This window comes from Peromyscus californicus, unplaced genomic scaffold (assembly GCF_007827085.1).
Source record: "Peromyscus californicus insignis strain IS unplaced genomic scaffold, ASM782708v3 Scaffold_5__1_contigs__length_169319896, whole genome shotgun sequence".
NCBI lineage: Eukaryota > Metazoa > Chordata > Mammalia > Rodentia > Cricetidae > Peromyscus > Peromyscus californicus.
In genome coordinates this window covers 21,666,508-21,683,078 of record NW_026294573.1, presented here as the reverse complement: position 1 = coordinate 21,683,078, position 16,571 = coordinate 21,666,508, and the positions used below count along the sequence as shown (strand labels likewise).

The following is a 16,571-nucleotide window of genomic DNA, read 5'->3' as shown; positions in this document are numbered from 1 at the left end:
AGAGTGTGGAGGTCAGAGTACAGCTCTGTGGAGTTGATTTGCCCCTTCCACCTTTACATGGGCTCTGGGGTGCAATCCAGGTTATCAGGCTTCCACAGCAAGCACTTTACCCGGAGCCATCTTGCCTGCCCCTTGAACCAGGATTTTCTGATCTAACCTGTAGATCAGTTCCAGTTCCCTTGACAAAAGGGAACTGGAACACAAAGTACCATACTTTCTAACCATTGATCACAGTATTGTGTTTTTAGTATCTGGGTTTAACAACCCGAATACTCTTCCTACCTCCAAATACCCAGTGCTAACCCTTCCCACCAGAAATCTACCTCTCAGCTTCTACAATATACATTTAGATTTAAAAGCAAAGTGACAAGCTGGGTTTGGTGGTACATGTCTTTAATCCCAGCACTTGGGAGGCAGAGGCATGTAGATCTCTGAGTTTGAGGCCAGTCTGGTCTACAGAGAGAGTTCCAGGACAGCCAGGGTTACAGAGAAATTCTGTCTCAAAAATAAAATAAAAGCAAAGCAAAGTGATAGCTTATGCTTTAAAGTTTACAACGTAATTGTAATTCAGAACTGACCTAACAGAGTATAGCCAAGCTCACAAAAACACAATAATAACACTGATGCTTGTCACCATTTTTAAAGTAAAGCTGCTTCTGTTGTTCTGTTTACAAGGCTCTAGGCTGATTTTGAAAACTTGGAAACAGCCTATATTTGACTCTCAGCTACAATCTTAGACTCTAATGGCGAGGAGTGAGTTTTGAGGCAAGCAGTTACAGACTGACTTGTACCACTCGGTATGTACTTGTAGCCAAGCGGCTCCGTGTATCAGATTTATACAAGAGACAGAAGATGAAATCTTCATGCTTAAAATTTTAAAAACTTCTTTGCTACAAAAGACAACGTAAATTAAAATGTTCCCGGTGCATTCTCTGTAATAAAACAGGAGTCCTCCCACCCCTTAAATACCAGTCATTGACTCTGATTTCCAAATTAATTACAGGAAGCACAGTGTATTAAGTCACCCAAACACACGCATTCGCCACTTCCCTTAATTGAAAGTTGCTGATGTCTTGAGGACCCAACCGCTGAGCAGAATGTGAACCTAGAGCCTCAACCAGGAAGCCACCCCTGATCCAAACTGTGGAAAGCGAGGTGGGTGGGGAGACGGCGATGACAGGAAAAATTCGGCTGACCACTGCGCCCAGTCAAGACTGTTGTTCACAGTCCAGGAGATGACACACACTCCCTCCCACCCTCGGGCTGTCAAGTCGACCCAACACCGTGAACTCACAACGCCTCAGATAGGGGTGTGGACCTGAAGGGCCCGAGCCTGACCGACCCGGGGAAGGCAGCTCGCTGCGCCCGGAGGGGAGGCTCCCGGCGGCCTCCGGAGTGGCCCTGGCTGCGGCCGGGACCGGGCTCCGCGTCTTGGCGGCACCCTCACCCAGGCCTGTCCCTCCGGTCGCCCCCCGCTCCCAGCTGGGTCCCCTCGCTCACTGGCTTGACTGATCCGCTGGATGTTGCCACTGCATGTCTGGATGATGCTGTTGAAGTCCCGGGGCTGGGGCCCCGAGGGCCCGGGATTCCGATACATGTCTAAGGGACCGTAGGACATGACAAGGAGCAGGGACCGGGGTCGCGCTTCACGGCGCTCCTACCGGAAGCTGCCACTAGCCGAGCCCCGCAGCTGAGAGGAAAACCGGGAAGAGAAAGGGCGGGGGGAAAAGGAGCCGCGACTGCGTGCGCACTGACCCCACCCACTGACAATGCGCACGCGCACGCGCACGCTCTAAACCCCCCCCCCCCCCCATTCCCGCGGTGCGCGTGCGCCGCTGTCACTTGAGAGTTTTCAAACTGCTGGCAGAGAGCGTCGCCGCAGGACCGAACTCCTCCAGCTGCGCAGCTAGCAGCTTGCAGACGGCGCGCCCCGCGCTCGGCCACGTGCCAGCCGCCAACATGCCGGTCCGCATCCTGCCGCGCGGCATTGGCGCTTAGCCACCCTGCAAATCTTTGCTTTTCCAACCCATGTCAAAACCGAGGTGAATGCATGAGCGTGGGATTGGAGCAGTACAAATGCGATTGTACCCGGACAGGATTCTATGGTGAAAACTGTTCAACACCTAAATTTCTGACAAGAATGAAATTACTGCTAAAACCTACCGCCAGCACCGTGTACTCTATGCTTACCCACTTCAAGGGATTCTGGAACATTGTCAGTAACATTTCCTTCCTGCGGAATTCAGTCATGAGATATGTGTTGCCCGCCAGATCGCATTTGATTGACAGCCCACCCACTTACAAGGTGCACACCACCCCTACAAAAACTGAGAAGCCTTCTCCAACCTCTCCTACTACATCAGAGCCTCTCTTCCTGTAGCAGATGACTGCCCAACTCCCATGGTGTGTAAGGGGGAAAAGGGCTTCTTGATTCATGATGGATGAGGATCTGTGTTCACCAGAGGACTGGGCCACGGAGTAGTCTTAAGCCATCTTTAAGGCAAAACTCTAAATAGACGGTATTAACTGCGCCTTTTCAAGGATGGAAAATTAAATATCAGATCATTGATGGAGAGGTCTATCCTCCCATCAGAGAGGCCAGAGATCCTCGTGTGGGGATGATCTACCCACTTCACACCCCTGAACATCTGCAGTTGTCTGTGAGGCGGGAGATCTTTGGCTTGTGGCCTAGTCTGCTGGTGTACACTGCAATATGGCTGTGGGAACATAACGGAATGTTTGACGATGTGTGCAAAGAAGGAGCACCCAGAATGGGTTGATGAGTGGCTCTCCAGACAAGCAGGTTCATGCTGATGGGAGAGACTGTCAAGACTGTGATCCAAGACCAGGTACAGCCCTTGAGTGGCTATTACTTCAGAGTAAAGTCTGACCCAGCTTTTCAATCAACGGTTTGGTATCAGAACCTTATCGCTGCTGAGTTCTAACACACTCTGTCACCGGCACCCTCTGGAGCCTGACACTTTTCAAATTAAGGACCAGAAGTATACCTTTGATCAGTTTCTCTACAACTCTGTTATTCGTAGAGCATGGACTGAACCAGTTCACTGAATCATTCACCATGCTATCTGCTCGATGGGTTACCAGCCATAGGAATGTTCCACTCAGTACAACAAGCCGCCACAGCCTCAGCTGACCTCAGCAGACAGGTGAAATACCAAGCTCTGAACAGGTACCTCAAAGCCCTACAAATCATTTCAAGAACTCACAGGAGACAAAGAGACTGCTGAGTTGGAAGCTCTTTATGGTGACATTGGTGCCATGGAGCTGTTGCCCTGCTGATAGAAAAACCTCATCCAGATGCTGTTTGGGGGGAGACCCTAGTGGAAATGGGGGCACCATTCTCCTTGGAAGGACTTATGTCTAGCCTTTCTGTTTTCCTTACTACTGGAAGCCAAGCACTTTCGGAGAAGTAGGTTTTAAGGTCATCAACGCTGCCTCAATCCAGTGTCTCATCTGCAATGACGTCAAGGGCTGTCCTTTCAGGTCATTCAGTGTCCCAGGTCCAGTGTCTCCCCAAACAGCCACCATTAGTGCAAGTTCTTTGACTCCAGACAGATAGTGACTTAGATATCAGGTCCCTCCAGATTTGGGGGATGCTAGACAGGGCAAATGACATCAAATAATCAGATAGTTGGGGATCCCATTGAATAAGTTTTCTCAGCCATGCTGTGTCTCTTCACAGTCCACTGACACTGTGCAAGAATTTTTGATCTGCATAAAAGTGTACGAGATTACCTCAACCCTTACTTCCTATTCAGTTCTATTCTGAGAACCCAGGCTCAAATACAGAGAACGAAGCAACCTTGAGATTCAGAACTGTGGCCAGTCGGTGACTCTTAGGGGTTTCAAACTACTTTTCTTGACTACTTCACTACTAATCTAAGCAGTAAAGTAATAATACTTGTTGGGGACATACTGTGTGTGAATCCTCATTGTAGGTCATAGCACACCAAGGAAGCATCCCCATTTTTATCTTTAAAGTAGATTTTTTAAACTAATTTTTTTCATTTTATGTGCATTAGTGTTTTGCCTGCATGTGTGTCTGGGTGAGGGTGTCAGGTCCCCTGGAACTGGAGTTATAGGTAGTGCTGAGCTGCCATATGGATGCTGGGAATTGAACCCAGATCCTCTGGAAGAGCAGTCAATGCTCCTAACAGCTGAGCCATCTCTCCAGCCCCTGAAGTAGTTTGTTTGTTTGTTTGTTTGAGACAAGGTTTCTCTGTGTAGTTTTAGTGCCTGTCCTGGAACTCACTCTGTAGACCAGGCTGGCCTCAAACTCACAGAGATTCTCCTACCTCTGCCTCCTGAGTTCTGGGATTAAAGGTGTGCTCCACCACTGCCTGGCAGATTTTTTTTTTAAGTAACATAAGTTAACACAGAAAAGTAAGCATTATTTTCCCTTTTACAGGTGAGAAAATTAAGACCAAAAGTATTGATCGCTTTGAGGTTTGATCTGAAACCCAAACACTAAGGTAACTTTATCACTATCTCATTACTTCCCTAAACCCATTTCCAGAGTTAGAGAGACGGCCCAGCAGGTAAAGATACCCCTGTCAAGTGTGAAGACCTGAGTTCAATCCCGGGATCCACACAGTGGAAGGAGACAATCGGCCAATTGTCCTCTGATCTCCTATACCTGTTGTGGCAAGCAACACACACACAATAAAGATGTAATTAATTTTAAAATGTTAGTAAAATCCTCATTCCCATTTTCCTAAATTCATTATCTGTGGAAGTTCTTTCCAAATAGTCTGCTCATTCATATCAAACATGTACCCTTGGCTGGCATGGAACTCCTTATGTAGACCAGGCTGCCCTCAAACTCATAGATATCTACCTGCCAATGCCTCCTAGATCTCAAACAAGAATTTCTTAGATAACTCCTGAAGATTTGAGCAGTTTGGAATCTAGCTGCAAAACGCTTTCATTTCATTGCATTTTGTGGGCACATGGTAAAAGGGAAGACATGGAAAGGATTTTCCCCTGGAGGGATGCTGATGGCCAGACATGAAGGGAACTGTAGTTGCCTGTATTCTCCAGCCCACTTTAGTCTCTCAGAAATGAGAGGAGAGGAAGCAGCTTGTGAGTGGCAGCAGGGATTCCAAATATGGGAATGAGCCTGTGTCCACCTCTAGAGATCTTTAAAAATAATCTTTTTGGCTGGGCGGTGGTGGCGCACGCCTTTAATCCCAGCACTTGGGAGGCAGAGGCAGGTGGATCTTTGTGAGTTCGAGGCCAGCCTGGTCTACAGAGAGAGAGATCCAGGAAAGGCGCAAAGCTACACAGAGAAACCCTATCTCGAAAAACCAAAAAAAAAATAATAATAATTTTTTTGAACTTCATTTTATGTGTGTTGATGTGAAGGTGTCAGATCCCCTGGAACTGGAGCTGCAGACAGTTAGAGGTGCCATGTGGGTGCTGGGAATTGAACCTTGGTTCTCTGGAAGAGCACCCAGTACTCTTAACCACTGAGCCATCTCTGCAGCCCCCACCCCTAGAGATTTTTAAAGCAAAGCTATCTCTAGTTTGGTTGGAATTCACTTATGACAGTTCTTCTCTTGTATAGAAAGGGACAGATTAGGTCTGTGAATTTTAACTTGGTGGTAGAGCACTCACTACTACAAGTGGTAGACCTTGTATTTGCTGGGCATGGAAGAACTCACCTATAATCCAAACCCTTGGGAGGCTGAGAGTTCTAGACCAGCCAGGACTGCACAGCAAAACATTGTCTTTAAAGAAAGGAGGAGGGGGGGCAGCTGGAGGAAAGAACGATAGGAAAAAAGGAAGAAAGAAAGAAAGAAAGAAAGAAAGAAAGAAAGAAAGAAAGAAAGAAAGAAAGAAAGAAAGAGAGAGAGAGGGAGGGAGGGAGGGAGGGAGGGAGGGAGAGAGAGAGAGAGAGAGAGAGAGAGAGAGAGAGAGAGAGAAAGAAAGAAAGAAAGAAAGAAAGAAAGAGAAAGAGAAAGGGAGGGAGGGAGGGAAGAAAAAAGGAAGACAGACAGACAGACCCTGAATTCAATTCCTAGCATCACAATAACAATCTGATATGGTGGTACATGCCAGTCAATCCCACCACTTGGAGGCTAAAGGCAGGAAGTTCAGGAGTTCAAAGCTATCCTCAGTTACACAGCAAGTTAGAGGCCAGGATGGCCAAATGAGACCCTGTCTCAAAAACAAACAACTTGTCATGTTAAACAAATACTCTTCCACTGAAATATATATACCCAGCCTCTCCCCGATCCTGTTGAGACATGTTCTCAATAAATTGCCCAGGATGGCTTTGAACTCACTCAGCTCAGGCAGGCCTTGAACTTTTCATCTTCATTGTGGAGGACCAGCCCCCACACTTATTTACCCCAGGGATGAGGGATAAGAGACTTAGTTAGAAATAGAGGGGAGAGAAACAGAGAAAACACGGGATAGACTCGGGTGGGCCTGGATCCTTATCCACCGGCCCAGAACTTTATTCCTATGGTCTGTTTATAACAGTGCCAAGGGGTGGAGCAAAAGACCTCCCCCTTGCTAGTTATAGTCAAGTGTAGACCCTTACAAATACTTGGTACCTGGCCTGTGGTCCAACCTCTTATTCAGTCCTGCTGGGTACAGACACTAGGAAACCTAGTGGGCTCCAACACTTCATGCCTCAGTTTCTTGAGTGTTGGGATTACATATGTGCTGTAGAACAATCCTTTTCTACACTATGACTATGTATTACTCTCATTGATTAATAAAAAGCTGACAGACTGGTAACTGGGCAGGAAGTTAGATGGCAAAGCCAAACTGAGAATGATAGGAAGGAGTGAGGGAAGTCGAGAGAGAGAGAGAGAGAGACGCCAGCCAGCCACTGAGCAAGCAGGACATGTAGAAATGAGGTGATAAGCCACAAGCCATGTGGAAATACATAGACTAATAGAAATGGGTTGATTTAAATGTAAGAGTTAGCTAGTAACAAGCCTGAGCTACTGGCCGAGCATTTATAAGTAATATTAAGCCTCTGTGTTAGCTATTTGGAAGCCTACATGTATGTGCTCTACTATGCCTAGCCTAATGCTCTTATTCTGGTTATGAAAATTCTAATAAAATCATTATGTGGTGACATGCACCTTTAATCCCAGTACTTGGGATAGAGGCAGGTGGATCTCTGTGGGTTCAAGGCCAAGGCAAACTGGTCTACATAGCAAGTTCTGGGCCACCCAGGAATACACAGTGAGATCCTGTCTCAAAAAAATTAAAAAAATAAAAACATAATAAGGGCTAGGGAGATGGCTCAGTGGGTAAGAGCCCTTGCTCTGGAAGCATGAGGACCTGAGTTTGAATCCCAGTAGCACCCATGTAAAAAGCTGAACATAGTAGCTGGAGAAATGGGTTAGCAGTCAAGTCCTTGTGGATGACCTGGATTCTGTTGGTTCCCAGCACCCATATGGTAGTTCACAACCATCCTTAACTTTAGTTTCAGAAGATCTGATTCCCTCTTCAGGCACCAGACACACACAGAGTGCACATACATACATGCAGGCAAAACACTGATATACATAAATAAATGTGTATATATATATATATACACATAAATAAATGTATATATATATATGTATATATATATATTGTTTTCTGAGACAAGGAGTTTTGGTGCCTGTCCTATATCTCGCTCTGTAGCCCAGGCTGGCCTTGAACTCACAGAGATCCGCCTGCCTCTGCCTCCCAGTGCTGGGATTAAAAGCGTGTGCCACCACTGCCGGACATAATAATTCTTATGATTCATAGTTTTATGTCAAATGCTATGTTTTATCACACAGTTTTAATGCATTAGCAATTCTTCACATAAAGCACTGAAATGTATCAGTTTGAATGCATTAATAATAAACTCAAAGTCACCAATACTGGTGTCACAGCTGAAGGACAGAACTGAAACACTTCCCCTTTATGTCATTTAACCTAGAGCAAGCAGAGGCTGGATTCTCTGCAGCTCTCCTGTGTCCTCCATTGTCCATCACAAAGGGCTTCTGCTCTGTATTTACTGAACAGCACAGAGAGCAGGGGGCGAGGAATGAGAGTCACCTTACAGGAATCTTTAACAGAGTTTTACAAGGGATTAAATCACTGACTCCAACTGACCCCAACTGACCAGATAACAAACACTGTCAAGCAATGTCCAATGCCACTTCCATCCTTTATTCATTTTCTAAGGCCACTCTCAGCCTATTTTCTGTTCCCAGATAATGATTATCATAACACACATGCATTACTCTGGGCCAGGGGCATGAGAGAGTCCATAACTTAAGATGGCAGCTATGCATTAGCTCAGGTTGTAAAGATGATTACATGGAAAGTCCATGACAAATAAGGCTGTTGTTACTTTGTTCTCATAGGGATAGGCTAAACAAATAGACTGAATACACAGTAGTCTAACAGTCTTAATGGTTTTTTTGTTTTGTTTTTGGTTTTTTTTTTTTCGAGACAGGGTTTCTCTGTGTAGCTTTGCGCCTTTCCTGGAAGTCTTAATGTTTTTAAAATTATGTTTGTTGTTGTTTTTTGAGACAGGTTCTCACTATGTAGCCCTGGTTGTCCTAGAGCTCACTATGTAGACCAGGCTAGCCTGAAACTCACAGAGATCCACCTGCCTCTGCCTCCCAAGTCCTGGAGTGATGGCCAAAACCCCCTCCATTTTCTGCTAGGCATCCATCTAGGTAACTGTTAGCCATTTATCTCTGCCTCCAGTCTCTGGGAAATAAGTTCCCAGTAACCCTGATTCAGTGACCCCATCCACCTACTCAGAAATGTACAACCGTGACCATCTACTTATTCTGTTTTGACTAACTGCTTTTGACTTCTGTAACCTGCTTATTCAGACGTTCAGGTTGCCTTGACTACCTAATCTTGGCAGAGCAAAACAGCTCTTGGCTTGTTTGTGCAGATACTCAGGGTCTCCTGATTTTTTCCCCCTTAAAAATTCTTCCATCACCTTCTTCTCACAGCAATCTCAAGTTTGGCTCAGAGATTGTGGTCCTGCTAGCGGTAATCAATAAATCTTTAAATTATAATTGGATTGAGTCTGTGGTCTTTTCCCAGGGGTCAGGAACTCCAAAACACTGGGACTCAAGGCGTGCACCACTACGACCAGCAGCACTGTTAAGACTCTGCTGCTGTTGTTGTTGTTATTTGAGACAGAGTTTCTTTTTCTGTTTTTCTCTGTGAAACAGTCTTGGCCATCCTAGAACTCACTCTGTAGACCAGGCTGGCCTTGAACTCAGAGATCCCCCTGCCTCTGGCTCCCAAGTGCTGGGATTTAAGGAGTACACAACCACTGCCCAGCTACTCTTAAGTAGCAAGTGTATTATTAACTTTGGCGGTATGGTCCAGCAAAAGTTCCAGTCTCTTAGCATGTAAGAAATCATTTCATCATAATGCATTGCCACAGTATATTTTAGTAACCTATATTTTTCTTTTTTCATTTTCCTGTGTGGTGTGCATATGTGTGGATGCATGACTGTATGTGTGTGGGTGCATGGCTGCATATGTGTGGGTGCACATGTGTATTCCTGCATGGGTGGGGGTGCATGGTTGCATGTGTAGGGGTGCATGGCTGCATGTGTATGGCAGCATGGCTGCATGTGTATGGATGCATGGCTGCATGTGGGGGGGTGCACATGTGTATTCCTGCACGTGGAGACCCAAAGCTGAGGTCAGGAATCATCCTCAGTCACTCTTCCACTTTCTTCACTGAGGCAGAGTCTCCTCATCAAACCCAGAACTGCTGCTGGGCTCCTCTGTCTCCACCGTCACAGGCTGGAGTCACAATGGAGGGGTCACTATGCTCACAAGTGCATTTTTGAGGATCCAAACTCCACTTCTCGCTCTTGCAAGGCAAGCTGTTTAACCACTGAGCCATCTCTCCAGGCCCCTAAACTGTACCTTTTTTTAACCTTTAAAAGAGCCTTGGGCCAGGGCTGGAGAGACAGACACCTCAGCAGTTAAGAGCACTGGCTGTTCTTACAGAGGACCCAGGTTCAATTCCCAGCACCCACATAGCAGCTCCCAACTGTCTGTAGCGCCAGTTCCAGGGGATCTGACACCTTCACACCAATGCACATAAAATACAGTTAAATAAATTATTAAAAATATATATAAAAGAATTTAAAAATTTTTTAAAGCCTTGAGCCTTTTTTCATTTACATTTGATACTATTTAAACTGAAACTCAGTGAAAGTCTCTTTCTCCCAGAAATTGAAGATATAGTTGCTGCTTTCTTCGTTCCATGTAAAGTGTAAAGTGGTTTCCTCCTCTGTGTCTCTCACAGAGCAAATACTAAAGATCCATTAAACATTGACCATATGACTGTATAAGGAGGGGAGAACATGGTTCCAAGCTTAGGTCAGGTCTCACAGCGGGATGGAACAGCTGACACAAGGTCTAGAAGATGTCCCCAAGTCCTCCTGTGATGTCCTCATCCTAGAGGACACCTGCTTGTTGAGAATCAGCTCTAGCTCCTGGAGCTCCAGATCTTCCCAGAGAACATCCTGAACAAACTTCAAAATAATGAGAAAAAGGATAGAACCAGAGGTGTGCAGAACACACCAAGTCCATGACCAGATCCTAGAACAAGAGGTGAGGAATCCAGATAAAATAGCCTTCCGGGGGCTGGAGAGATGGCTCAGTGGTTAACGGTACTGGTTGCTCTTCCTGAGGACTGGAGGTTTGATTCCCAGCATCCATAGTGGGTTACAACAATCTGTAACTCAAGTTCCAGGGAATCTGACGCCCTCTTCTGGCCTCCAAGGGAACCAGACATGCACATAGTGCACAGATATGCATGCAGGCAAAATGTACACACACCAAAAAATTAAAAGGGGAGGTGGGGAAAGAAGTGAAGAAGAGGAGAGGAGGAGGAGGAGGAGAAACAGAAGCAGCAGCGGCAGTAGCATCAGCAGAAACAGAAAGAAGAGGAGGAGGAGGAGGAGGAAGAGGAGGAGGAGGAACAAGAGGAGGAGGAACAGGAGGAGGAGGAGGAGGAGGAGGAAAACAATCTTTCCTAACTCAGCTGTGAAACACCAGCCTGCTGGAGAAGCTGCACCACAAAATAAGTAGCCAAAGACCACAACACTGACCTCATGCTGCATAGCCTCAGTGACTTCCTGTAGCTCAGTCTAAGGGCTATTTAGGAAGTCTACCTAAGGTCATCATTGCATAGGCATACATGCCTCCTGGGGTCAGAGAATGCGTGCTTTCAGCTGGGTGCAATGGGGCCAGATGTATCCGCAGCACTTAGGAGGGGAGGCAGGAAGGTCTCAAGCTGCAAATGTGCCTAGACTAAATAGTGAGTTCCAGACCAGTTTTTGCAGAGGACCCAGGTTCAGTTTCCAGCAATGGTGGCTCACAACCATTTCTAACTCCAATTCCAGCAGATCCAATGCTGACTTCTGAGAGCACCAAGCACACTGGTGGTGCACAGATGTGTAGGCGGGCAAGACACTCAAATAAATCATCTAAGTTAACTTTAAAGCTCACAAACAGCAGGTTTGGTGGGGCATGCCTGTAATCCCAGCACTCCGGAAGTAGAGGAGGCAGGAGAAGGATCAGAAACTCTCAAGGTCATCCTTGGTTATGGGGCAAGTTCAAGGCTAGTCTGAGCTGTATGGAACTGTCTCAAAAAAAAAAAAAAAAAAGTGAAAAGAGAGCTGGGCATATAGCTCAGTGGTATAGCACTTGCCTAGCCCAAAAAAAAAAACAAAAAAAAAACAAAAACCAGAAACAGTAACTGGGTACTTTCCTTATATTGTTCTTTACAAAAGAACTAACAGTATGTGTTGTGGGATATTTGTACACCCAGTGGAGATACATTGTTGTGATTGGTTTAATAAAGAGCTGAATGGCCAATACCTAGGCAGGAGAGGACAGACTCTTCCGGGGACAGAGAGGACTCTGGGAAGAAGAGAGGCAGAGAGACGCCAATCAGACTCTGAAGAAGTCAGACATAGGGTACAGATCAGAGGTAACCGAGCCATGAGGCAAAACAGATGAAAAAATATGGGTTAATTAAATTATAAGAGCTAGTTGGGAAAAAGCCTAAGTTAAGGCCAAGTTGTCATAATTAATAATAAGTCTCAGTGTCAGTATTTGTGAGCTGGACTTCCAAAGAAAAATCCTTCTTCAAGTATGATTATTAGAACACTAATCATTGACTTATTGAGATTTTTAATGTGAAATTTTAATTAATTGTGTTTTAAAATTTTTATGTTTTAAAGATTTATTGATTGATTGGTTGGTTGTTTTTTCGAGACAGGGTTTCCTCTGTGTAGCTTTGGAGCCTGTCCCGGGAACTCAGAACTCACTTGATAGACCGGGCTGACTTCGAATTCAGAGATTCATCTGCCTCTGTCTCCTGAGTGCTGGGATTAAAGATGTGCACCACCTGGCTGAAATTTATTTTTATTCTAAATAATGTGTGTGTGTGTGTGTGTGTGTGTGTGTGTCTGTCTGTCTGTCTGTCTGTCTGTGGGTACATGCACCTGAGTTCAGCTGCCCTCAGAGTCCAGCAGGGCATCCTCTGGAGCTGGAGTTAACAGCAGTGTGGGTTGTACAACATAGGTGAGGGGAACTGAACCCAGGTCCTCTGCAAGAGTAGTAGTGCTCTTAATCACTGAGTTATCTCTCCAGTTCCGTGTATGTGTTTTATATTCATAATTATAGGATGTGCCACTTGAAATATTACATCTAATTCCTTTGAAATGATAAAAGTCTAAGGAGATTAAATATACTCTGTTTCAGAACCAGGTCATTTCTTTAAATGTATAAATTTACTTCAATAAACTGTTAACTTGTGTATTGTGTTGTTTTTTGTTTTGTTTTTACATATTTTTATTTCATGTGCATTGGTGTTTTGCCTGCGTGTATATCTGTGTGAGGGTGTTGGGTCTCCTGGAACAGGAGTTACAGACAGTTGTGAGCTGCCATGTGGGTGCTGGAATTGAACTGGAATTGAACACTGAGCTATCTCTTCAGCCCTTGTGTACTGGTGTGTGTGTGTGTGTGTGTGTGTGTGTGTGTGTGTGTGTGTGTGCACATGTATGTAGAGGACAGCCCTTCAATGTCATTCCTCCAGTGTTGACCATCTTGATTTTTCTAGTGTGTGTTTGTGTGTGTATATGTTTGTGCACTCATGTGAACATGTGTGCATGTGTGTGTGAGTGTGGAGACCGGAGATCCACATCGGGTCTCTTCTGAAGTCACTCCCCACCTATTTTTTGAGACAGGAGCCACTGAACCTGGAGCTACCCATTCAGGCTAAACTAGCTGGCCAGTGAGCCCCCGGGATCCTGTTTCCCAGCACTGAGATTACAGGTAAGTAGTCTACACCCTGCTTTTATGTGGATGCTGGGGATCCAAATTCAGGTCCTCACACTTGAGCAACAATTTACCAACACAGCAGAGAACTCCCTAGACTCCTCTGCCTCTTCGAAATTCGTTCTGAATCAGGATTTTTCACTAATGACCTGAACTTGCCAAGTAGGCTGGGCTGTCTGTCTGGTCAGTCCCAGGGATCTGTCTGTCTCTGTCTTCACAGCTTTAGTGTTGTAAGTATGTGCTAGTACACCTGGCTCTTTGGTTTGGGTTTGGTTTTTCGAGACAGGGTTTCCCTGTGTAGCCCCGTCACACCTGGCTTTTTAAATGGAGGCGCTAAGGCTCAAACTCCAGTCCTCACACTTGCAAGGCAAACACTTCACCAGCTGAAGCTTTCTCCCACCACAGCCCTAACTTGATCATTTCTTAAGAGCTTTTTAGATGCCAATCATTGGAAACACATTTTGTATGCCCCAGAGATCCCCCAAGATAACATGTCCTCAATGAAGACTGCCAGTGGTCTCACAAAGTACATTCAGACTTGAGGTTGCAAGCGAAACCTTACACTGGAGGAACCCTGGGCTCTGTCACCAGACACCAGATGAGGGAAAATTATTTATGTTTGGGGGGGGGGAGAAACAGTAGTGGGCTTCACCTCTTTGTTATGCCTTGGTTTCTGTAGTACTGTGGAGTAGCCCTTAGGGGGAGCCAGCCAGGTGAGCACTCTGCCGCTGAGCCATGTCTCCTGTCCAGAAGCAGTGTTTTGATCGCTTCAAAGCACACTGGGCTGTGTAAAGGGATTATCAGCAGGCCTGAGCTATCAGGAGGGCTTAGGATCCCGTTTCCTTGGAAACTACCATGTGGAGATAGATGTGGGATGCTGTCATTGGAAACCTTATCTAAAGCTCTGCACCTGTCTCAGACACCGGGGATGCTCCTCGGTGTCCAAATCACCCAAACCTTCCAGGTAAGAGTAAAACGTTCCATTTGCACAGATATTTCAAACAACATTTCTGACAGTCTAGGACTTTGAGAGTAAGATCTCTGAGCATTAGTCCTTTTGTTAATTAACAGCAAAAACAAAAAAAAAAAACAAAAACAGTCTCCCCAGGATTTCCATTAAGATATGATTTGCTTCTTTGTATAGGTAAGAGAATTGGCATGCTCTGAGATTCTGGGTCCTTGCCCAGTGTCATACAGCTGTTAAGTGGCAGCCAGAATTCAGACATCCTCTGTAGCCCAGGATTACCAGCCCTGCCTAAAAGATGTGCATGCATGTGTTCTTAAACCAGCTGTAGCTCACAGCAGCGGCTTCCAGGACTAAACAGCATTCTCCAGACTTTGTTTTATTGAACCAGAATGCAGATAGAAAGTATTCTGTTCAATGTGTCGAGTTGTCCACTCCACTAAGTACCAGACAAACCGAGACAGAATCCTCATCAGCCCAGAAACTTCCAGCTTATGCTCCTTCTAACCAACTGCCCTCCGCCACCAGATGTCACTTTCTGATTTTTATGGCTTCATGTTATCATTATTGTAATACATCTGGTGGCTCACTCCAAGCGGCTTTGTTTGTTTGTTTTGTTTTTCCTATTCTGACAATTGGTTTCTGTTTTGTTTTTCTGAGACAGTGTGTCTCTATGTAGTCAAGGCTCAAGGATGGCCCCAAACTCACAGAGATCAGCAAGCTTCTACTCACCAGGTGCTGAGAGTGCCACCATAGCCTGATCCGTTCTGACAATCTTTCATGGTTATTTGTTGAGGAAAAACACTTGTGATTTTATATTTGGCTTAGTGAGCATTGGTTAATATCAAAACAGTTACCAGGGCTGGGGTAGAGCTCTGTGGTGAAGCACGGGAGGGAGAGGAGGGGAGGAGAGGAGAGGGAACAGGGAGGAGAGCAAACTTTCAGGGAAGATAAACTATAAAATTGTGGAAAAAAGAAAAATGTTAAGTCTGGACATGGGCGTAGTGGTGCATGACTTTAATCCCAGCACTCAGGAGGCAGATCTCTGTGAGTTCAAGGCTAGCCTGATTTACAAAGCTAGTTTCAGGACAGCTAGGGCTGTTACACAGAGAAACCCTGCCTCAAAGCCCCCCCCCCAAAAAAAAAATTGAGAAAGAGAAAAAAGATAGACAATATTTTTTATACCCATCGAGGACTGAGACTTTCTAACATGGTTGGGGCTCCAATTGGTCCAAAGGGAGAACAACTACAATTAATTATTTGGAAAATTAATTGGCTATAAAGAATTAGCTAAAATGAAAAGATATTAACTGGAAAATAAAGTTCTTTGTTAGATTTTTATTTTTTATTTTTCAAGACAGGGTTTTTCTATGTAGCCCTGACTGTCCTGGAATTCTCTCTGTATACAGGCTGGCCTCAAACTTAGAGAGATCTGCCTGCCTCTGCCTCCAGAGAGCTGGGATTAAAGATGTGCAACTGAGTCTATATCGCCCAGGGTGGCCTTGAACTCATGATCCTCCTACCTTAACCTCCGGAGTGCTGGGATTACTAGCATGTGCCACCATACCCAGCATGACCTCACTTTTCAAGCAAGATTGAAAATATGCTGGGACAGTCCTCTAACTGCTGAGAAACAGAGAAGTCATCAATTCCAGTGATAGCTAAAAAATATAAACTACTTTTCAAAGTGTCAATCAATTTCAGAACTTAATTCCACAAGCTGAGATCAGTGTGGAGGCCACCTCCACGATGGACAATAGCAGTTCTCTTTTTAAATACTGTGTATGTGGACCCGAGTGTCTGTATGTGTACATGTGTGGGCAGGAGCCTGCAGAGGTCAAGAGGGTCTCAGATCCCCTGGAACTGTGTTCCAGACAGTTGTTCAATGGCGTGTTGGTGCTGGGAACTGAGCCCATGTCCTCCAAAAGAGCAGGGTTCACTTTTTTAAAAGATTTTTATTGGCTGGGCAGTGGTGGCACATGCCTTTAATCCCAGCACTCAACTCAGGAGGCAGAGGTGCCCTCAGAAGTCAGATCCCCTGGGACTGGCAGTATAGATGATTGTGAGCTACCATGTGGATGCTGGGAACTGAACCTGAGTCCTCTGGAAGAATATCCCATGCTCTTAACCATGGAGTCATCTCTCTCCACCTCAATGCTGTGGGAGGACCCTTCTGTACGCTGTGAATGTATGTAGCTCTCACTGGTTGATAATAAAAGCTGATTTAGCAAGCCAACAGAAATACAGGAAG

General features: G+C 45.4%; 1 protein-coding gene and 1 pseudogene across 1 annotated transcript in view; one reads left to right on the top strand and one right to left on the bottom strand.

The window, feature by feature from the left end:
* Positions 1-1,742, bottom strand: part of Stx12 (syntaxin 12) — a 33,598-nt gene extending 31,856 nt beyond the window's left edge. Inside the window, exon 1 of the mRNA XM_052716700.1 lies at positions 1,501-1,742. Within this exon, the coding sequence (XP_052572660.1) occupies positions 1,501-1,618 (118 nt within the window). The 5' untranslated portion in view covers positions 1,619-1,742. The remainder of the gene's footprint in view (positions 1-1,500) is intronic.
* On the top strand, positions 1,617-5,715 carry LOC128096252 (prostaglandin G/H synthase 2-like; annotated as a pseudogene).
* Positions 5,716-16,571: the final 10,856 nt, after the last annotated feature.